General features: G+C 32.4%; 1 protein-coding gene and 1 pseudogene across 2 annotated transcripts; one reads left to right on the forward strand and one right to left on the reverse strand.

The window, feature by feature from the left end:
• Positions 1 to 4: 4 nt before the first annotated feature.
• Positions 5 to 2351, forward strand: LOC145312415 (importin subunit beta pseudogene; annotated as a pseudogene). Its single transcript, XR_013877003.1, has 5 exons — positions 5 to 407; positions 581 to 726; positions 928 to 1096; positions 1359 to 1511; positions 1820 to 2351. The product of XR_013877003.1 is annotated as an importin subunit beta pseudogene (transcript).
• Positions 2352 to 6938: 4587 nt separating this feature from the next.
• On the reverse strand, positions 6939 to 20838 carry LOC145312416 (lachesin-like). The gene is made up of 15 exons (XM_080151650.1): positions 20748 to 20838; positions 19708 to 19796; positions 18964 to 19043; positions 17293 to 17341; positions 13024 to 13062; positions 12709 to 12757; positions 11999 to 12107; positions 11253 to 11293; positions 10737 to 10868; positions 10258 to 10338; positions 9920 to 9973; positions 9000 to 9093; positions 8403 to 8467; positions 7530 to 7601; positions 6939 to 7045 (listed from the first exon to the last, which is right to left on the reverse strand). The coding sequence occupies exons 1-15, from the start codon at positions 20821 to 20823 to the stop codon at positions 6939 to 6941; spliced, it is 1137 nt and encodes a 378-aa protein (XP_080007776.1). The 5' UTR covers positions 20824 to 20838.
• Between the last annotated feature and the right edge of the window lie 2136 nt (positions 20839 to 22974).

Below are 22974 nucleotides of genomic sequence, written 5' to 3' on the forward strand. Positions count from 1 at the left end.
CTAATTGTTGTACAATAACCAGGATTCTGAGCACAGCGACGCCAGCATAGCTGCATCCGCCGGTCTAATCGGCGATCTGTGTGCCGCTTTCGGCACCGAAATCCTTGCCGTCTTGGACGTTGATCCCATAACCGAGTTGCTGACCCAGGGCAGGCGGTCCAAGCAGTCCAAAACGAAGAGCCTGTCCACGTGGGCAACAAAAGAGATCAGAAAACTGAAGAATTCAGTTAGTACGGGACCTTAAAAAGACTAAAACCTAAATAGGACTCTGACCCTATTTTGAAGCTAGTTGATTTTTTATGAGACTGAGATATGAGATGATGTGGCTGCTTAATTTGCGGAGTTTTTTTTCTTACTGAGATATGAATATTCAAGCGTGTTATATACATTATGTGACTTAATACTTTGTAAGCAAACTTTTTTTTCTTAGAATCTTTTTTTTAAAGATTTTTTAGTAGCTAAAAAATATTACTCCAAAAGAGGTTTTTTTTTAGCTTTTAACTTAGTTCTAGAATCGTTTTCTCGATTTCTATTTTTTTATCATCAAATCAAAATCAAATATTCTTTTACATTAATCTAGTTTGCTTACTCGTGGCTGTGATAAACCAATGTTCTAGTGATTAATGAACTGATACAAGATATGTGGATAGATATATTTAGTAGTAAATATTAAAACTTTATGTATGTTTATAATGTTATCATTTGCGAGGACTTGTATTCTAAACAGTTGCGGGTTTTAGACGATTTTTTGCTATGGTTTGTGGGTGAAATGTTAATGGGAAAAATTGCTCAATTCTGAAAAGGTGTTTCAAATACATATTTTAGTTTAATTTAAAGTCGAAATGAACCTAAAATAATCCATCAAAATCCTATCACACATTCAATTCTTTTATGAAAAATCGTCCAAAAATGCGCGACTTGTTTTAGTGTGTGTCAAAAAACAGTATTTTCTTAACAAAAGTGTGACTTCTCTTATTCTTCCAGTGTTCTTATGTAATTTTGTGTTATGATGCATTCTTGACAAGTTTTTTTTATGTAAATCTTAGTCTTTACTTTTGTTACTAATACTTACCTATCTAGTTTAATTCCTGGATTGGTCTTAGGATTTTTCTTTTTCCATTGTCTTCGAAGCTGTTTAATATCCGCTGCACTGGATTAAAATCGATTCTAAGCCACACTGAAAATCATGTATAGCATCGTATTACAGACAATTTTTAACTAATAGTAAAATAAAAATTATACCAGTTTTGTTAGCCTGGACCATCGGTCCCTCGGTTTTAATTCATTGACAAAAATACGGTGCGATAAATAACTGTTCGATTCTCCTATTTTCTCTCTTTTCTTGATATAACTTTAAGTAAAGATTAAGATATTATATAATGAGCTATAATTTGTACCTTGTAAATGTAAATTCTGGTGTGGTTATATAAAAAAATGTGTGTATAATCTGTATATCGAGTAATATTAAAGGCTGTGGCATTACCCCCCTACACACACACACCCGTCATATGGTTAGAGCTATTATTTGTTCATAAACATTTGGTTTGTCTTTAACAAAAAAATTTCCAGTTACGTATTTTCTTATACAGGGTGTCTCGAAAAAAACTGCGAATTCCGATTTTGTGAACCAACCAGAAGAAACATGTAAAAAAAATAATTATAGGTTCATATTATTTGTAAAAATATACATATTTACATATTTTTTCATTCACCTACTGGTTGTTTCCCTATATCGGAAAACGCAGGTTTTTTTGAGACACTCTATATACATTATAATTTTTAAACCTTTGGTATACAATTTTTGTATAACAGATTTTAGCTTTGAACCAGAGCGATGGCTGTGCAAAGTTGTGTGTGTGTTGGGGGTGGTTAGTTAAACAATATTTTAATCATGACAAATTCCAAGTGTGATAATATTTAGAAGAAGAAGCGTGTTCCAACCCTATGAACTATAATCTATATATAGTTGTGTATTATGTATTTTTCAGGGGCGCAATTCACCCCCTGGATTATAATGTGATGGTATATTCATTCTGAACGATGACCTATTTTATTTTTCAATTAATATAAATCATATTCAAGCGAAAGATTTTAATATTAAAAAAATTCAAAAAACTTTTAGTTAAATTTCTTGATATTTAAGTTTTCGCCCTGTTTAAACTATTTAAAAATCAATATTATGTATAACCTAAAAAAATATTTTTATTCTCTTAATGATTTTAATTCTACAAAATATTTATGCCCAAATTAAAAGTCAAAATTAATCCTTTTTTGGTATTGTTTCTGTTGTAGATCAATAGAAAATTCTTGTTTTATTTGATCAATTTGGCATAATAAATAATTTCAAACAACTACGATTTTTATTTCATTAGGTTAGTTTTTTATATTTAGATATATTGTTAAAATCCTCCATTCCTTTATCTGGTTAATAGGAACACTGAAAATAATGGTTGTAAAGTGTACACACTTTGAGTCGACCCCTTCATAAAATTTGTAGTTTTAAAAAGGAAAAGGTTTTATAAATTGTGGGGGTTAATTTTTTCGGGGTGATTTCCTTGGAGGGAGTTATGTACTATAGTTGTAAACCTTCCTAGGACCTTTGAGAAGCTACACTGTAAAGGATAACCATTTCGGTTTAGCAGTTAGAGATCTTTTGTCAGAGACAGACAGATCCGTTTACTTTATTATAAGGATTACTACGCTCTTCGGACGACCCTTAGATATGTTTCAGCGGTTTATAATATAAGTTTTTATATTCTACCCTAACTCTAACTCCCTGTATCTTATTCAGGGAACTCAAGGTATAAGACAATGACCTATAAATTGATGTACATCCCCAATGATGAAACACAAAATTACCTCTTCTGTAAAATTCAATTACTGGCTGAATTGATTGGACACTAAACTAAAAAGTCTTTAAAATTGTCGAGCCAACGAATAAGATAGCCTTATCAAAAAAACTTTTGGGACTAGTGTAATAAACAGCCCAATGTTCCCTTTCTTCCTTATTCTCATTATACATACAAATATAATTTTACTTTTACATCAAAAGTTTCTGACTAGGCTTAATAGGCAATTCATTCACAGTTTATGGCCCGGGTTCGATCCTTAATAATTCATTCACAGTTTATGGCCCGGGTTCGATCCTTAATAATTCATTCACAGTTTATGGCCCGGGTTCGATCCTTAATAATTCATTCACAGTTTATGGCCCGGGTTCGATCCTTAATAATTCATTCACAGTTTATGGCCCGGGCTCGATCCTTAATAATTCATTTACAGTTTATGGCCCGGGTTCGATCCTTAATAATTCATTCACAGTTTATGGCCCGGGTTCGATCCTTAATAATTCATTCACAGTTTATGGCCCGGGTTCGATCCTTAATAATTCATTCACAGTTTATGGCCCGGGCTCGATCCTTAATAATTCATTTACAGTTTATGGCCCGGGTTCGATCCTTAATAATTCATTCACAGTTTATGGCCCGGGTTCGATCCTTAATAATTCATTCACAGTTTATGGCCCGGGCTCGATCCTTAATAATTCATTTACAGTTTATGGCCCGGGTTCGATCCTTAATAATTCATTCACAGTTTATGGCCCAGGTTCGATCCTTCAAAGATTCCTTTGTTTACCATTTGGCTCAGGTTCGATCCTTCAAAAATTCCTATGTTTAACATTCAACCATTTTATATGTCACAATTTCATTCGAATACGGTGGATAAGGACCGGTTCTCATCCAAACGAAAAAACTATGATTACCATCGTAATGTATCCAGTTTTCTACGAACATAAAAATGTACAATCATGAGATTAAAACCAGTTTTTTTTAGCCCGTGCCTTAGACATCTCGGGGCTAAAAAACTGGTTTTAATCTTATAATTGTACATTTTATATCCTCGCATAATACGATGCGAGAAATAAATATTCAATGGTTTAAGTCGACTTTGTGATATTGTCATTTTAAACAGCTTGTATAGGTTAAAGAGCTAACTTTGTCTAAATATATGTGCAACACTAGCGGTTATCATAAAACTTTGGGGACTAGGGTAATAAACAGCCCAATATCCCCTTCCTCCCTGGATTCTTAAAGGGAAACCTAGGGTGGCAATTTCTATGTTCGGAGAAAACCAAACTAAAGCAGTTTCTGGTTTTATTTGCATTATATACGTATAACTTATTTATTTCATTACTAGCGGCTTCGCCCCTAGAGAACTCTAGATTACCATAAAATGTTTACAAAACATATGGTAACATAATATGCCGCTAGGCGGCGCAAATTTCGTAGAACATGATTTTTTGGCGTTTTCTTCGTGTGGTGGTACCCTCCCCCAAAATAGTTCTAAACCTGCCCAGGACCAATGAGAAGCCACTCTGTAAAGGAGAACTGTATCGGTTCAGCGGTTAGCAAGATCCTTCAGTACATGCAGACAGACACAGATCATGTTACTTTATTATAAAGACTAGTTGCTGAGCCCCAAGCATCTAGGGGCTTTATATTTTAGGGGATATGGAAAACGGAAGTGCAGAAAAATAGCCTTAAACCATACCCAAACTTTTTTATAGAAATAAAATAGCCTAAAACCATATCAGGATCTAAAAGTAGCTTCAATAGTCTCGTAAATGTTTTTCTGCCTATTTTTTGCTACAGTGCCATATCCTTGCCGATTTGCGGACAAAAGCTTAGACAAAGCAGCTGTTTACTTATTTACCTTCGATTTTCTGGATGTTGTCATCCTTGTTGTATTTACAAAGTAATGGCCTAGCAATAAGGCTTGTCCTGCTTGGAGGGAGGGGACATTGGGCTTTTTATTACACTAGTCCCCAAAGTCTTATAATAACGTTTGCTGCTTATTCGTTGGCTTGACCTTGGGAACTTTTATTAAGTTTTGATTGGTTGGTTCATTAATTTGATTGTACGTTTTAACCGCTTATCCTTATCTAGATATGTGGTATTTTTGTGTATTAACATGGGGATGTAAATTAATTTAACGGCCATTATCTTATCCCTTTAGATCCTTGCTTGTCCTGTGTCCATAGATATCAATCTACCACAGATAAATATATTTTACCTACAGATCCCAGATAAGGCATTAAGGAATTAACTTTTGCACAAAGAAAGATGGATACCTTAATAGTTATTTATCGCATCGTATTATAAACAGCTTTCGCGGATATAAAAAATTATAAGCCCAAAAATTAAAATTAAAAAAACTCTTACTATATTTTTCAAACTTCTATTTACTTTAATGAAATCATTTTAAGTATATCTACAACAATCTTATTTCAGAAATTAAATTATAAAAAGACTATTAATTTTAAAATATATGTATATGAGGGTTTTATTTTGTAGCTGTCTACAGTGCCCTAGCAAAAAGGGGATAGATGTCACTGCTTTTGGCCTACCTATTCTATTGACGCCAATAATTAACCTATACAGCATCTCTTTTCTAGGGGGTTTCTTTCCCCCTTCCCTTTCTCTTTCCCTCTACTTTGACGACAAAAAAATAGGTAGGCCAAAAGCTGTGACATCTATCCCCAATTTCCCAGGGCACTAAACACAGCTACTTTTATTTGAAGGGTGTCACAAAAAGGTTATAGTTTTTAATATTTTTTTTCTCTACCTATTAAATTTAAAATTTATATTCTACAATAATCATTGAATAGGGGTAAAGCTTACAAAATAGTATTAATAAATTAAATATATTACACCAAATAATAAAAATAAAATATTAGGTTTACAAATCAGTATTTTTCATGAGTATGGGGTTACTCTACAATTTAGTATGTCAGTCGTTAAATCAAAATATATTACTTCAGTTTTGGGGGCACAGGACCTCTTTTTATTTTGTGTTTTTTTCTTCGATTTTTTCAGTCTGTCATAAAAAAAATAACACTATAATTCAGCTTACAAACGCAAAGTTAAACCATACTTTTTTAAAAAGGGTGTTTTTATTGTAAAAATGTAAATGGCTACAGGCATTTGTGACCAAAATAAGCTGATAATTTTGCTTCTAGCCGACGTAATTAAATATTGAAATTTCTATCATGAGCAATGGAAAACTTTCAAAATTTAAACTTTTTATTATTGAAGCTGAAGGCTTCAAATTTGGCTTATTGGATCTACTAGTGGCGCTCTTTCAGCAAATAGATTAGTGTATTTCTTTCAGGGTTCCTTTAATTAAGACTATCAAGACCATAAATACTATATCAGACTTTTAGGGTAATTTGAGAATGAAAACAACTTTATTTTATTTTTATACATACTGAGTATGTCACAAATAATGACAATTAGATTTCATTTTACAACTAAATATTCTAAAATATGATATAACATAAACTTAAAATAACTACAATTAATTGATATGCTATACAATTGTTTTGTTTTCCATTTGAGAATAATGTTAGATCATGTTTCCTTTCTGTGTTCTGTACTTGGTTTCTTGTGTCGATTCTCATCACCTTCACATCAAATATAATTCTTATGTTATTGGGTGTGATTTAAAGATTGCTAGAGTCCTGAAGAATCATACTTGGAACCTAAAATCGACTTTAACGCCTATATTAGACAAAGCCCAAATTGTGTCAAAAAAGATCCATGTGACGTCATAAAAATGAGGGAGATGAGAGGAGAAGTGGGAAAGAAAACCCCTAAAAAAGATGGATAATCCTTCATTTTTATGACGTCACATGGATAATTTTTGACAAAATTTGGGCTTTGTCTTATATTTTGTATTAGGATGTACTACCAAAGGATAAATTAGTATTAAGGTAACATGAAATTCTTTGTTTAAGTCAAAAATTATTTTTACTCTGTACCTGGACGATCCTGCTGGGTTTACTAGCACCCGATATTATTAGTTGCCAAAGGATGAAGTTTTTAAAATAATTTATTATGCTTGGCCATGGCAACATCGCTGTTTTTGATAATCCATAATTATATTATTTCCTGTTGTCTTTCTTGTTGATTTTGTTGTTTGTGAATATCCATAGAGTTGACACTTGTGTACTTGTTAAACTCATCTTTTTTCACCTCCCAAATATCTAAAAGTAGTTAAAACTTGAACAAAGAACTATTTTTGAAGAAAGATGTGGGAGGGGGGAGGGGGGGGGGTTGAATACAACCATATTATTGTTTATAAAAGGTTTCTAACAATAGCTTATAAAGTTTTTTTTCTCTTTTTTGAAAAAAAATAGGGAAAGGTTAAATCAATTTAGGTACATTTTACCCAGGGATGGAGGGGACATTGGGTTGTTAATTACACTCGTCCCCAAAGTCTTATAATATTATTTTCTTATTCGTTGACTGATTAACATTGAATTTTGATTAGGTTTGGTTTATTAAGTATCCTATTGAATCTCCCCCTTCCCAGGTACACAAGTGTGTATTTTTTGCTCAATTACCAATGACAGGCCAGTATACATTTTACCATTGGTCAATATCAATGTATACTGGCCTGTCTTTGGTCAATTGTATTGTGTGACGTCATTTTTTGTTAGGCACTATCAACTGCTTCCAATTGCTTACCCAATTTTGGTTTCTGATTGGAAGCATAATCATTATTGTCTCTTCTAATTCCACTGTCATAAGCTACCTTCGCTGAAAAATAAATTATTTTACAGGGTGTCAAGAAACTTTATTTCTTTTAAAAAATACGCATGAAAAAGAGAAAAAACTTATGATTTTACAACTAATGTTGAAAGGTTAATATAAAGATAAGTTTTTTTAGTTTGTTTATTACTTTAGGTTAGTGGTACGGTTAGGTTAAATTGGGTAGTGGATAGTCCCACATGGTTGGGGCACCGCATGTATAGGCCCCGCAGTGTTATCGCCCCCTTCCCCAGAGGTGTTAGGCATCTAATCTATCCCTAATTTTCGATATAATTTGGCTCGATAAGGACTTTAGGCGAAATCACCAGTTGTGTTTGTCAAATTTAAACATTTAATATTGTACTCTACTTTTTAATGGACTTGCCAAAGCAATATAAAATTGTATCAAAGTACTTTTCCTGGTTTGGCCTTTACAAATATGTGGTTTCCTTACTGACTTTTCTTGTAGTTTCATGCTTTTTTATGACTTATTAAACTATGTAATATTTGCAGAGATATTTAGATAGGTAAATAGAAGATAAATTTATATTTTTTATTGAAAAGTATAAATTTTTTATGTATTGTTTAAGATTATTAGTGCACCAAAGTGGCTTAACAACTTTGGAAACTTTAATTGAAATTTGATTGTTTGTTTCATTAAGTTCAGTATCAAAACGTTTCAACCACTAATTGTAATCTATAGAAGGGATAATTTTGTGTATCATTATTGGAGATACACATCAAATTATCGCCCATTGTCTTATCCCTTTAGATCCCTGCTAATAAATCAATATTTGTAAGTTAAGATACCTGAAACTTGAATGGTGACATAATCCTCTGTATTTCCCAAACTGTTCTTTGCTACACAAGTATACCTGAATAATATAATTAGTTGAAGCAGCTTATAGTGCCTATAAAACAAATGACGTCATACAATGATATGCTACTATCATTGATCATGTGTAATGTATGACGTCATGTTTTTATAGGCACTATAAAATGCTTCCTTTTTGTTTTTTTACCATGAAGTTTCAACATTAACTAATGTATAATTCTTAAAACTACTTTTCGATTTGTAAATACAAATATTTAAATATAATTACTATTTTTCACAAAGTAGTTTTGAAAATGGGCGTGCAGAAGGGGCTGTATCCAACCCCTAGTAAATTTAGGGTGGTGGAAACCCCTTATAGTTATACCCCTTTATACCCCCCTTTACAGGGTTCTATGCAACCACCATTAGCCATAGGGGGGAAAGGGGGGGTTGTCAATGTAATAAAATTCACATTCCTTTCAATTTTTCAGTCATTGGACGCTTTGGACTTAAAAAGGGTATAAAAAATCGTTAGGTGTGGAAAAATATTTAGGTGCGCTTCGCGCACCTTTCCTGGCAACTTATATGCTTACCTATCAAAATTATCAGTCATCTCTAGCGGATCAATAATAAGTCTTGTTGTCACGTGACTGCTGGATAGTTCTGTGGCTATCTCATATCTTCCATCTACAAATATTCAATGATAAGTCTTGTTGTCACGTGACTGCTGGAGAGTTCTGTTGCTATCTCATATCTTCCATCTACAAATATTCAATGATAAGTCTTGTTGTCACGTGACTGCTGGATAGTTCAGTGGCTATCTCATATCTTCCATCTACAAATATTCAATAATAAGTCTTGTTGTCACGTGACTGCTGGATAGTTCTGTGGCTATCTCATATCTTCCATCTACAAATATTCAATAATAAGTCTTGTTGTCACGTGACTGCTGGATAGTTCTGTGGCTATCTCATATATTCCATCTACAAATATTCAATAATAAGTCTTGTTGTCACGTGACTGCTGGATAGTTCAGTGGCTATCTCATATCTTCCATCTACAAATATTCAATAATAAGTCTTGTTGTCACGTGACTGCTGGATAGTTCTGTGGCTATCTCATATCTTCCATCTACAAATATTCAATAATAAGTCTTGTTGTCACGTGACTGCTGGAGAGTTCAGTGGCTATCTCATATCTTCCATCTACAAATATTCAATAATAAGTCTTGTTGTCACGTGACTGCTGGAGAGTTCAGTGGCAATCTCATATCTTCCATCTACAAATTTTCAGTGAATTATTAATCAGAGAGAGAGAGGGGAAAATAGAGTGTTTATCACAGTAGTCCACATAGTTTTATAATAATGTTTTCTTATTCGTTGGTTTAATAACTTTGGGGACTTTAGTGAATTTTGATTGGTTAGCTCATTAAGTTGAGAGTTCAAACGTTTCAACCACTAATTTTAATCTGCTTAAAGGGTAATTTTGTGTAAGTTAAAATTAGGTATCTGACCTGATTGAATGGTTTTGCCAGAATGTACCCAGGAGGTCACAGGTTCAGGAAATCCTATTAACATTAATAGTTATTTATCACATCGTATTACAAACAGCTTTCCGCGGATATAAAATGGTACAATGGTACAAAGTTTTTTTTTATCCCTCAGAATCGAAGGCACGGGATAAAAAAATTGGTTTTAATAGTATGATCTTACTTTTTTATATTCGTTGAAAATTGGATATAATAGTAATACAGTAAAATACATGATTTTTCACTATGGCTAAGAACCGGTTTTAATCCCGCGGATAGTAATCGGTTTAGAAGCTCTGCTGGAAAATAATTTATTAGTATACCTGAAGCAACGCAGGTGAGTACCATAGCCTCTCCAGCCCTGCCACGTACAGAGGTCAAACTCAGATCAACTTTTGGCGGATCTGAAAAAATGTATATTTGTAAATACAATAACTGTATCCTTTTTGACAAAGTAAAAGGATCTCTAGTAAAGTCCTCCATGAAATTGGGCATAGCTGCTTCTTTGTAAATATAACTAGATCAAAAACAGTCATAACGTGGCAAGCCGCCATAAATAAAAACAAAATACAAATATAAACAAGGATAAAAACATCCATAAGATGGATAGACAAACTGACAAAGTGAATTATTAAGCAAATGTTCGATGGTCTTAAAAAATAGAGTAAGAAAAAAAATTTAAATAAATCTGACCAAACTATTGACCATTTCTGGAAGTATGCCGAAAATTTCAAGGTAATGAAATAGGTTATTTTTTATTTTTAAAAAAAATCTATAGATAGTCACTAAAAATGTAACTTACACTTGACTTGAAGAATGATTCGTCTGCTAACAGCTGGTGGTACGCCATTTTGGGCGATGCACAGGTAGGCGCCCATATCATCGCGGCGTACTGAAGTCAGCTGGATTACAGGGCCAATATACTCCCCTGAACCTGAGGTTATTTGGATAGATCAATAAAAAGCTAAAATAAATAGCTAGATAGATGTATCCGATTTTTTTATCCTTATAATAAAGTAACAGGATGTCTGTCTGCTTGTCTGTACCGAAGGATTTCGCTAACAGCTGAACTGATCGAGGATAGCTTCTCATAGGACCTGGGAAGGTTTATAACTATTTTGGGGGAGGGTACCACCACCCTCCCAAGAGAAATCGCCCATAAAAAAATTTTATCCTTCCCCCCAACCCCCCATTTAAAAAAAACTACAAATAAAGGTTAAGAGGGTCGACTTCCCCTCCCCTTGCCCTTAAGGGATCCTAGATGCCTCTAGGGGCGTAGCCGCTAATAAATTTATAAATATATGCATAAAAGAGGTACCTGTTCCTGCAATGACTGGCATACCGTCTTCTCGTCTCCAACTGAAACAGGTGTAGAAAAAATTGGTAAAAATTTATGGATCTAATAAAATAAGTTACAAACTAACAAAAATGTTTTTATGCAATCCTATTATATAACGGGTAAGGGTGATAAGTAAGGGTTTTTTTGAATGGAGCTTAAGATCTCAAAAATTACTGAACTTATTTTTCTGCCATATCGGTTCAGTGGTTTGCAAGATCCTTCGCTACAGACAAAAAAAGCTTACTACTTTATACAATATTATTACCCTATCTGTGGCACCGGATGTCCTTTAGCTTTACAAGCAAGTATAATACTATCTCCTTCTGGTACTATTTGTAGCTACTCTAAAGTTCTTACCTTATCTGTGGAACCGGATGTCCTTTAGCTTTACAAGCAAGTATAATACTGTCTCCTTCTGATACTATTTGTAGCTACTCTAAAGTTCTTACCTTATCTGTGGAACCGGATGTCCTTTAGCTTTACAAGCAAGTATAATACTGTCTCCTTCTGATACTATTTGTAGCTACTCTAAAGTTCATACCTTATCTGTGAAACCGGATGTCCTTTAGCTTTACAGGCAAGTATAATACTGTCTCCTTCTGATACTATTTGTAGCTACTATAAAGTTCTTACCTTATCTGTGGAACCGGATGTCCTTTAGCTTTACAGGCAAGTATAATACTTTCTTCTTCTGAAACTATTTGTAGCTACTCTAAAGTTCTTACCTTATCTGTGGAACCGGATGTCCTTTAGCTTTACAGGCAAGTATAATACTGTCTCCTTCGGATACTATCTGATCTCTGCTAGTTTCTCCGTCAACTATTCCAGGCGGCTCTGAAAAAAAAGTGCTAAAATTTATTATGACGGTTCGGAATAATCTTTTCTTTATCAAGGTAACAACATCCATAAAAGCGAAGATCTGAGATCAGACGATGACACAAACAAACATTAACACTTGTAGAGTGTCAAAACGTAATGAGCATAATATTAATTAAAAGGTATAAACAAAATTGTATTTTAACTTGTTGTAAAATTGCGTAAATACAGGATTCTGTTTAAAGACACACTTACATTTTTAAAACCTAAGTATAGAGATGCTTCGCTTTACCTATTGTACCTGGTTGTCATAGGAATCTTCCTTACAAAAATCGATGAAAGGATAATTATCTCATACAAAAAAATTTTGTAACAGTTATTTCTCGTATCGTATTATAAACGGCTTTCCGCGGATATAGAATGTACAATTATAAGATTAAAACTAGTTTTTTTTAGCCCCGTGGTGCCGAAGGCACCGGCTAAAAAAACTAGTTTTAATCTTGTGATTGTACATTTCTATATTCGTAGAAAACTGGATATAATACGATGCTAGACATAGTTTTTTTCGTATGGATACGAGAAAATAAATTAAAAATCTGGATGTTTTAAATACACTTACCTACAACTTCAAGATAACCAAGTTTACTTCGCATTGGTTCGGTATTCACCTTTAAAAAATTTATTTTAAAATTATCTGAGGCTCTTTATAGTGCCTATATATAACAATAATAAGATTTAAATCAAATCTGTTAACCCCGAGATGCCGAAGCACGGGCTAACAAAACTGGATTGAATATTATGATTTTTATTCGTAGAAAACTGCAGTAATATTGCAGTATGGCTTAGAACCAGTCATATTCCAGCGGATATTAATCGGTTTCGAAGCCATACTGGAAAAAATATTACTGTGTCGTAAGTATTAAACCTTGAATACCTGGCACATGTAAAAACCAGCATCCCTCGGCCGTACATCCTGAATAAAAAAATTATACAATAATAGTTATTTCTCGCATCGTATTATAAACGGCTTTCCGCGGATATAGAATGTACAATTATAAGATTAAAACTATTTTTTTAGCCCCGAGGTGCCGGAGACACCGGCTAAAAAAACTGGTTTAAATCTTATGATTGTACATTTTTATATTCGTAGAAAGCTGGATATAATACGGTGCTAGACATAGTTTTTTCGTATAGATGAGAACCGGTTCCTATCCACCGGATTCGAATGAATACGAGAAATAAATTTATTAATTTTATAACTATATGTTATGTACTTGTTTTCTATGGCAAGGCCTTGAATAATTTCAAGATTTTGTTTGTCAGCATTGTTCATTAAGATTATAATATGTCTAGTACAAAACACAAAATCAATTTATTCAATAAACAAAATAACAAACTATTGTCTTATAAGAATTTTTCATAGTCTCGTTAGTTAATAAATTCTTTTCTATTATAATATATTACTAACGGCTACGTTTTCTTTTGATTCTATATAAGAATATCAGCTATTAAAGAGAAAATATTTTTTCGCTGCTAGATGGGTTATGTTTTTTAAGGATTTCTCTTGGGAGTGTGGTTGTACCCTCCACAAAAATAGTTATAAACCTTCTCAGGACCATTGAGAAGTTGACCTGTAAGGGAGAACCTTATCAGTTCAACAGTTAGCGAGATCTTTTGCTACAGATAGACATTCTGTTTCTTTATCATAAGGATTGAATTATATATTGTAAAAGTTCCTTTTGTCTGTTTAAAAATGAAACGTTGTGTGTTTGTCATATTCTGAGGAAATTCAAGAATCAAAGAGTCGATATTTAACTAAATAAGTTAAATAATGAACAGTTGTTTGTTAAATGCTAATTGAATTTTCTAAAATAATCAAGGATATAATATATCATGGACAGTACAAATAATGGTGCTTCCACCAAAAATGAACCCAAGCCCAATTTTTGGTCTGATTTATATTCTAGTTCAGTGGGTAACTAACCCATTTTGACCTAACCTAAAGTACGCCATTTTTCTAATTTAAATATGCATAGAGTTGATATATGCGATTTAAAAAATCGGTCAATTAAGTTGTAATTGGAAAATCAACTGACAATAGTTATTTATCGTATCATAGACAGCTTTCCGCGGATATTGAACTATAATTTGTCAGCCCCTAGGGGCCGAAGGCTCAAGCTAACATAACTGGTAACAATTTTATGATTCCTATTTTAATATTAGTGGACAACTGTTTGTGTAATACGATGTTAAACTTAATTTTTAAGTATGTCTGAGGTTCGGTTCTAAAAAAGAGGATATTAATCGGTTTCTAAGCCATACTGGAAACCATATTATGGACGGAAACATAAAAATCTTTTTAAAAATTCCAACAACTTATCCCTATACTCCTGGAAGTATAAAACTGTTGCATAATATGCAAAGTTAAAATAAGTTGGGTCATTCAGAAGATTGTCGACTATGTTGTAAAATAAAATATTATCTTACAACACAACCAGGGATCTCAAGTGATAAGACAAAGACCGATAAATTGATGTACGCCCCTAACTGATGATATACAAAATCAACACTTCTGTACATTACAATTAGTGGTTGAAACGTTTGGTCTTTCAACGTAATAATTCAAGCAATCAAAACTTAATAAAAGATCCCAAAATTGATAAATGAATAAGAAAACTTTATATATCATAGACCTTTAGGGACCGTTGTAATAAACATCCCAATGTTCCCTCCCTCCTTGATAACAAACTTTTTTCCTTAATACTTCAATAGTTACACAGACAAACACACACACATTTTTATACATAAGAAAATACCATGGTTATCCTATAATATACAGTAGTAAACGTTTTTTGTCTGTCCCGAAGGATCTCGCTAACCACTGAACTGATATTTTTCTCCTTTACAGTGAAGCTTCTTATAGGTCCTGAGAAGGTTTTAAACTATTTTTGGGAGGGTGTCTTCGCCCTCCTCCCCCCCCCCCAAAAAAAAATTGTTTTTACTTCTTTAAACACTGAAATTTAAAATGGGATGAGGTCGACTTTCCCCCCCTTCTACCTTAAGTGCCCGTAGAGGCTTCTAGGGGCGTAGCCGCTAGTCCTTATAATAAAGTAACAGGATGCCTATTTGTCTGTCTGTCTGTTTGTCTGTCTAGTTGTCTGTCTGTTTGTCTGTCTGTTTGTTTGTCTGTCTGTTCGTCTTTATGTTTGTCTGTATGTTTGTTTGTCTATTAGTCTGTCTGTTTGTCTATCTGTTTTCTGTAAGTTTGTTTGTCTGATTGTTTGTCTGTCTGTCTGTCTGTATGTTTGTCTGTATGTTTGCCTGTCTGTTTGTCTGTCTGTTTGTCTGTCTGTTTGTTTGTCTGTTTGTCTGTCTGTTTGTTTGTCTGTATGTTTGCCTGTCTGTTTGTCTGTCTGTTTGTCTGTCTGTTTGTCTGTCTGTTTGTTTGTCTGTTTGTCTGTCTGTTTGTCTGTCTGTTTGTCTGTCTGTTTGTTTGTCTGTTTGTCTGTCTGTTTGTTTGTCTGTTTGTATGTTTGTCGGTCTGTTTGTATGCATGTTTGTCTGCATGTTTGTCTGTCTGTTTCTATGTCTGTTTGTTTGTCTGTCTGTTTGTCTGTATGTTTGTCTGTCTGTTTCTTTGTCTGTCTGTCTGTTTGTCTGCCTGTTTGTCTGTCTGTTTGTCTGCCTGTTTGTCTGTCTGTCTGTTTGTCTCTTCGTTTGTCTGTTTATTTGTCTGTATTTCTATTTTTCTGTTTGTTTGTTTGTCTATATGTTTGTTTGTACCAAAAGATCTCGCTAACTGATATGGTTCTCCTTAACAGGATAGCTTCTAATAGGTTTATTAGTAAAGAATATGTCTGTAGTTTAGTTGTTAATATAATGACATTTGAATCTTTTATAAAGTTGTATTATATGTAGTAATAAATTTTACCGCTAGGTGTTGTTTTGATATTTTATATTCATCGATTTTTACCTATGAATTAGTTAATTCAAAAACTTTTCTAATTTTAAATCAATTATTTAAGTTTCAATGTTTATGTTTATTAAAACAATTAACAAACAAACAAAAATTAAAACAGTCATTGAAAGCTAAAAACAAATTTGTAATTGTATATTACAATAGGCATTTTTCAGTACAGCTTAGGTCATGCATTTAGGTTGTTAAATCCTAAAAGCTTCAACAAAACAGTTGACTTTTCTTGAGGGCTGATAACATCAGCCTCCATAAATCCAAATTGTTTTCATCATGTCAGTTGCAAAATTTAAACATGACAACAATTTTATGTATGGTCGGTTAGATTATGCGTCCGTAAAGGATAGCTCTGGCCGCTGACTTCAAACATTTTAGAATTGTCCAATCTATAACGATTTTTACAACTTTACTAAATAGTTAAGGGGTAAACGAAATGCATTTTAACTTGAAATTAGTAAACTGCTCATTTTTTCCTATTCAATGGCTTAAACTACATTTATAGGGAATATATTTGAAAGAATCTAAATTTTCTACCATGTATCATATTTTTGAAAATATTTTATTAAAATAACTGGCTTATTTTCACAAAAACATCATGATGACTTATTTAGTGTTGTATAATTGTTCGTTAATTAAAACAAATTATATATGTTTGATGGCATACTTTTAACTTCTGCTTGAAATAATTTTTCTGAAATGAGCTTCATGCAACTATCTTTAATAATATATTAGATACTAGAGGCTTCTTAGGGGCACTTGAGGAGGGGGGACTCGAATTTGATAACCCAATTTCTTATTTTAGATTTTAAAAGAAAAAGTAAAAACAATATTTTGGGGGGTGAAAATTTATGTGTTTTTTTTTAGTAAAAAATATTTTTTTTTTTGGGGGGGGGTATTTTTCATTTTTGGGGGGGTTAGGGGTGTCCCACCCCCAAGAAAATAATTATAAACCTTCCCGGGACCTATGAGAAGCTACCCTGTTTAGAAGAACCCGATCGGTTCAGCGGTTAGCGAGATCCTTCGGTACAGACACACAGACATACAGACACACAGACACACAAACACACAGACATCCTGTTACTTTAGTATGAGGATAATTTCTTGGTAGAAACTCTCTTAAATCAGCCAATAGGAACACGCTGAAGAAACAATCCGACCACTTTATTAGTTAGAAATTGTACAGATTTTGGTAAACAAGTAACAAGAATAGAAAATAAAGAAACTTTTTACCTTGATATCTAACTTCCATTCAGCTGCTTCTGGTTGGCTCACATGAATTCTAATAATAATTTTGAAATAAATATTTTTTATGAATTCCTATCACATTCTATTAAAAAATAATTTTCTCTTTTATAAAATAATAAGTTTAATTATTGCAATGATGAACCTGGATACAATATAGACTGAGCTACTTATTTAAAGAACTGAATTTTTTATTAAAATGTTTTTAAAAATTTGCCATGTCAATATTTTTGTGTCTTTGGTATGACGGTGTATGAGCCAGATCACAACATTAGGGATGGTTAAAACTTAGCTAAATTTTGGAACCAACTAATCCAGCAAAAGTTTTTGAGCCAACTAATAAAATAATATAGAAACAAAACTTTGGGTACATTCCAATGTCCTATCCATCCCTGTAAAACTACTCTAAAATTTACCTATGATTTCTTGTGATAACATGATAATTAAGATATATAAGTTTTCCGGAATTTTAATGTTAGGGGGAGATTTGAAATCTGCATCAAATTTTAAGGATTTTTTATAAAATTTGTTTTTTGTATAATTCTTTATCTAAAAGCGGAAATACATTTTAAGTTAATTAATTTTGACCAATAGGATAGGTGGATTTTAAACTACCTGCGCTCTAATTGGTTGAATGATGTACGCCATCCAATCAGAGCGCAGATTTTTTAAATCCACCAATCACAGATGCCAAAATTAATTAAGTTAAATTGCATTTCCGCTTTTAGATAAAGAATTATAGAAAAAACGAATTTTATAAAAAATCCTCAAAATTTGATGCAGATTTCAAATCTCCCCCTAACTTTAAAATTCCGGAAAACTTATATATCTTAAATTGATGATTCATAGTTAGAATAGTTTGGGTGCTCACTCTGATCCAGGCTAAAAGTACCCAAAGTTTTTGAGCCAACAAATAAGATAAAGATAACATAGGAACAAAACTTTGGGTACCAGTGTAATAGACATTCCAATGTCCTATCCCTCCCTGTAGAAACTACTCCAAAATTTACCTATGATTTCTGGTGATAACCTGATGATTCATAGTAAGAATTGTTTGTGTGCTCACTCTGACGCAGGCTATAAGTACCCAAAGTTTTTGAGCCAACAAATAAGATAACATAGGAACAAAACTTTGGGTACCAGTGTAAACTACTCTAAAATTTACCAATGATTTCTGGTGATAGCATGATAATTCATAGTAAGAATTGTTTGTGTGCTAACTCTGACCCATGCTATAAGTACCCAAAGTTTTTGATCCATCTAATAAGATAACGTAGTAATAAAACTTTGGGTACCAGAGACTACTCTAAAATTTACCTATGATTTCTAGTGATAACATGATGATTCATAGTTAGAATTGTTTGTGTGCTAACTCTAACCCATGCTTTAAGTATCCAAAGATTTGAGCCAACAAATAGAATAACGTTTTAATAAAACTTTGGGTACCAGTATAATTAACATTCCAATGTCCTCTCTCTCCCTGTAGAAACTACTCCAAAATTCACCTATGATTTCTGGTGATAACATGATGATTCATAGTAAGAATAGTTTGTGTGCTCACTTTGACCCTTGCTATAAGTACCCAAAGTTTTGAGCCAACAAATAAGATAATATAGTAATAAAACTTTGGGTACCAGCGTAAACTACTCCAAAATTTACCTATGATTTCTAGTGATAACATGATGATTCATGGTAAGAATAGTTTGTGTGCTAACTCTGACCCATGCTACTTTATATCCCTAAAATGGTTATAGTTATTTATCGCATCGTATTATAGACAGCTTTCCGCGGACTTAAAATTAAAAATCATAAGATTAAAACCAGTTTTAATAGCCCCGTGGGTCCTGGCTATCCAAAACATATATTAAATTAATTATTTATAATTTGATATTCGTGGAAGTTTGACTGTAATACAATGTAATATATAATTTTTCAGTATGGCTGAAAACTGGTTCTAATCCAGCGGATATTATTCGGTTTCAAAGCCATACTGGAAAAATGCTTCTTTTTATTTAATATAAGTATAATAATATTCTAGAATATTATGTTTTATATTTAACAGGAAACAAATTGAATAAAAATTTTCTACACTTAAAACATATTGATTTTATATTTTTGATAATGGTTTTATGACTCTTCTAAATTCCCATCCACATTACTTCATCTAAATGATCAGACAATGGACGATAAATTGATGTATATCCCCATTGATGAAACACAAATAACTCTTTATTTAGATTACAATCAGTGGTTGAATCGTTTGGACATTCAATCTAATGAACCAACCAATCAAAATTTAACAAAAGTGTTAAAGTTGCTAAGACAACGAATTATAAAACATTATTGTACAACTTTGGTGGCTAGTGTAATAAACGCCCAATGTCCCCTCCCTCCCTGACTTACTTTACTATTTTTGATGAAGCACGAGAGCGATGCATCTCTACCAGCCGCAACTGTAATATTCTTTATACTTCCCAGGAATTCAGGCGATTCTAAACAAATAAAATTTTAGCAGAGATTGGATTTTTAAGTTCTAGTATATCTTATTTTGTCTGTATCTAGTTATCTATCTATCTATCTATCTATCTATCTATCTATCTATCTATCTATCTATCTATCTATCTATCTATCTATCTATCTATCTATCTATCTATCTATCTATCTATCTATCTATCTATCTATCTATCTATCTATCTATCTATCTATCTATCTATCTATCTATCTATCTATCTATCTATCTATCTATCTATCTATCTATCTATCTATCTATCTATCTATCTATCTATCTATCTATCTATCTATCTATCTATCTATCTATCTATCTATCTATCTATCTATCTATCTATCTATCTATCTATCTATCTATCTATCTATCTATCTATCTATCTATCTATCTATCTATCTATCTATCTATCTATCTATCTATCTATCTATCTATCTATCTATCTATCTATCTATCTATCTATCTATCTATCTATCTATCTATCTATCTATCTATCTATCTATCTATCTATCTATCTATCTATCTATCTATCTATCTATCTATCTATCTATCTATCTATCTATCTATCTATCTATCTATCTATCTATCTATCTATCTATCTATCTATCTATCTATCTATCTATCTATCTATCTATCTATCTATCTATCTATCTATCTATATATCTAGTTATCTGTATATCTAGTTATATATCTATCTATATATTTTTCTATCTATCTATCTATATATTTTTCTATCTATCTATCTATCTATCCATATATGTATCTAAGTATCTAGTTACTATAGGATCTCTCTCCCCCCCCCCCTCTCCTGATAATCTGAGTAAAGACTAGAAATAGAACCATCTATCTATCTACCTAACTATATGTTTTTTCTATCTATCTATCTATCTGTTTGTCTATCTATCTATCTATCCATATATCTATCTAAGTATCTACTTACTATAGAATCCCTCTCCTCTCTCCCCCCTGATTATCTGAGTAAAGACTAGAAATAGAACTACACCAAAACTTCTCATTTTCTTCAAGTAATACAATCTGAAAAACAAATGGCAGTTTCCAATAAAGTTATATTTTCCATTTTTTATCCCCCTCTCAAAAGTTGTTAAAATGGTTTAAATTGCATACAATTGACATAAACTAATATTTGCATTCTAACAACAATTGTAATAAAAAAAATAAAAATGCCAAAACTAGAGCAAAATCATAATATATCTATCTTTCTGTGTGTTTGAATTTTTGTACCGAAGGATCTCGCTAACCGCTGAACCGCTACAATAAAAAAATGTTTTGGGATTCAACTTCCCCCTTCTCAAGAGCCCCTATAGGCCTCTAGGGGGCGTAACCGCTAGTTACAGATAAGGCAAAGAAATATGTTACTGCTTGTATGAATATATCAAGCCACTAACATATTTTCTTGTTAACTTGCTTTTATACAAAGTAGTAGGTTTTTTGTTTGTCATGACATGTCAGCTTAGATCTCGCTACCCCACAAATCCAATAATGTTTTCCATTTTAGGGATGGGTTTAACTTTTTTTAGCCCAACCCCCCTTGATTCTAGAAGAGCAGCAGCTAAATTGGCTTATTTTAAATTTATCCATACCAAAATAAATTTTTTCAGGTTAAACAAGTTATAAAAACTAGAAGATGGGAAAATAGTTTGCAAACAATTTCTGTGTATCAGGTCAAGGATCTAAAGGGATAAGACAATTGCCTATAAATTAATGTACATCCCCAATGATGCTATACAAAATTACTTTTCATGTATATTACTTTTATCGGGTGAAACATTTTAACAAAAAAAATATCAAAATTTAATAAAAGTCCCCAAAAGTGTTAAGCCAACTAATAAGAAAACGTTATTACTAAACTTTGGGGACTAGTATGATAAAGAGACCAATGTCCCCAGCGTCCCTGGAAGGAAGGAAGGGGACAATGAGCTGTTTATTACACTAGTCCCCAAAGTTTTATAATAACGTTTTCTTATTCGTTGGCCCAACAACTTTAAGGACTTTATTGAATTTTGCTTGGTTGGTTCATTAAGTTTAGTTTACAAACGTTTCAACCACTAATTGTAATCTACAGAAGGGATAATTTTGTGTATCAACATTAGGGATACAAATTAATTTATTGTCCATTGTCTTATCCTTTTAGATCCCTGGTATCAAGTGGTTGATCTTAAATTACAGAAACTAATTGAGAATCAAAATATAAACTTTACTCTACAACAAAATAAATCTCATCATTGTGATTTCAAATATCATCTTTACTGGGGAAAAAAGTACTTTGAGCAGTGACATAAAAATTAAACATTAAACTTGATTATATAAATCATGAAACCTAAGTCGCTAACAGAAGTAAGTTTGTTGGATATTGATTTTATAACAACACATTTTACATAGTTTCTTTAAATGTTTGTTTTAAAAAGAATAAACGTGCAAAATTGCTAATTAAAAATTAATGTAGAAAGAACGGATATTTACTAAAATAAAAAAAGGGACGAAAGTAAAATAAATATTACTGACAATTAAAATGTGGATAACATGTACATTGTACAGTAACTTTGCTGATGTAGAAGTTAAATATCAGTGTTCGGCACTGGGGGGGGCCGCGCATCAGCCTCAAAATTAAACCCGTTATGACGTTTTGAATTGAAAAAAAATAGGGCTTGATATATTTAGGTCTGTTTTAGAAATTTAGCTGATTTTTAAAATTGTTAAGGGGTGATTTCTTTGAGGCTTACAGGCGGCTAATACGCAGCTGACGAGCCCTGTTAAATATGAACCCAAACTTCAATGTCTAGAGTCAGGATAATCCTATTTAGAAACTAATCAAAATTTTGGTTTACTTTTTTTAATCGATGCAATTTAATAAAACGTAAATGTGGAAAATATAGGAAGGAGTCTATATTCTAAAAGTTTCCAGAACAACTTTTAATATTTTATAAAAAGTGCTAGCGGCTGTACCCTTAGCATCTACTGAATCATAAAACCATTCAAAGACTTAAATCTGTATAATGAAAAAGATTAAAACTATGACAGGACCTATGTGAAGCTTCCTTTAAATTGAGAACTTAATCGGTTGAGTAGTTATTGAAATCTTAAGTTTTAGACGAAAAATACTTAATATTTAAGTATAATGCTTTTCAGCAAAGATACCTTAAAATTTT

Source organism: Acartia tonsa, chromosome 2 (assembly GCF_053477335.1).
Source record: "Acartia tonsa isolate MP-2025a chromosome 2, ASM5347733v1, whole genome shotgun sequence".
Lineage (NCBI taxonomy): Eukaryota > Metazoa > Arthropoda > Copepoda > Calanoida > Acartiidae > Acartia > Acartia tonsa.

Bases quoted from the DNA above. Each gene is read 5' to 3' on its own strand.
- LOC145312416 (XM_080151650.1), bottom strand. From the start codon at position 20,823: ATGAGAAGTTTTGGTGTAGTTCTATTTCTAGTCTTTACTCAGATAATC. The intron at 12,108-12,708 runs GTAAGTGTATTT...CTTTTTTTTCAG, and splicing joins TGGTTATCTTGAAGTTGTAG to AGCCGCCTGGAATAGTTGAC. The intron at 8,468-8,999 runs GTAAGCATATAA...TATATTATTCAG, and splicing joins ATGACTGATAATTTTGATAG to GTATACTTGTGTAGCAAAGA.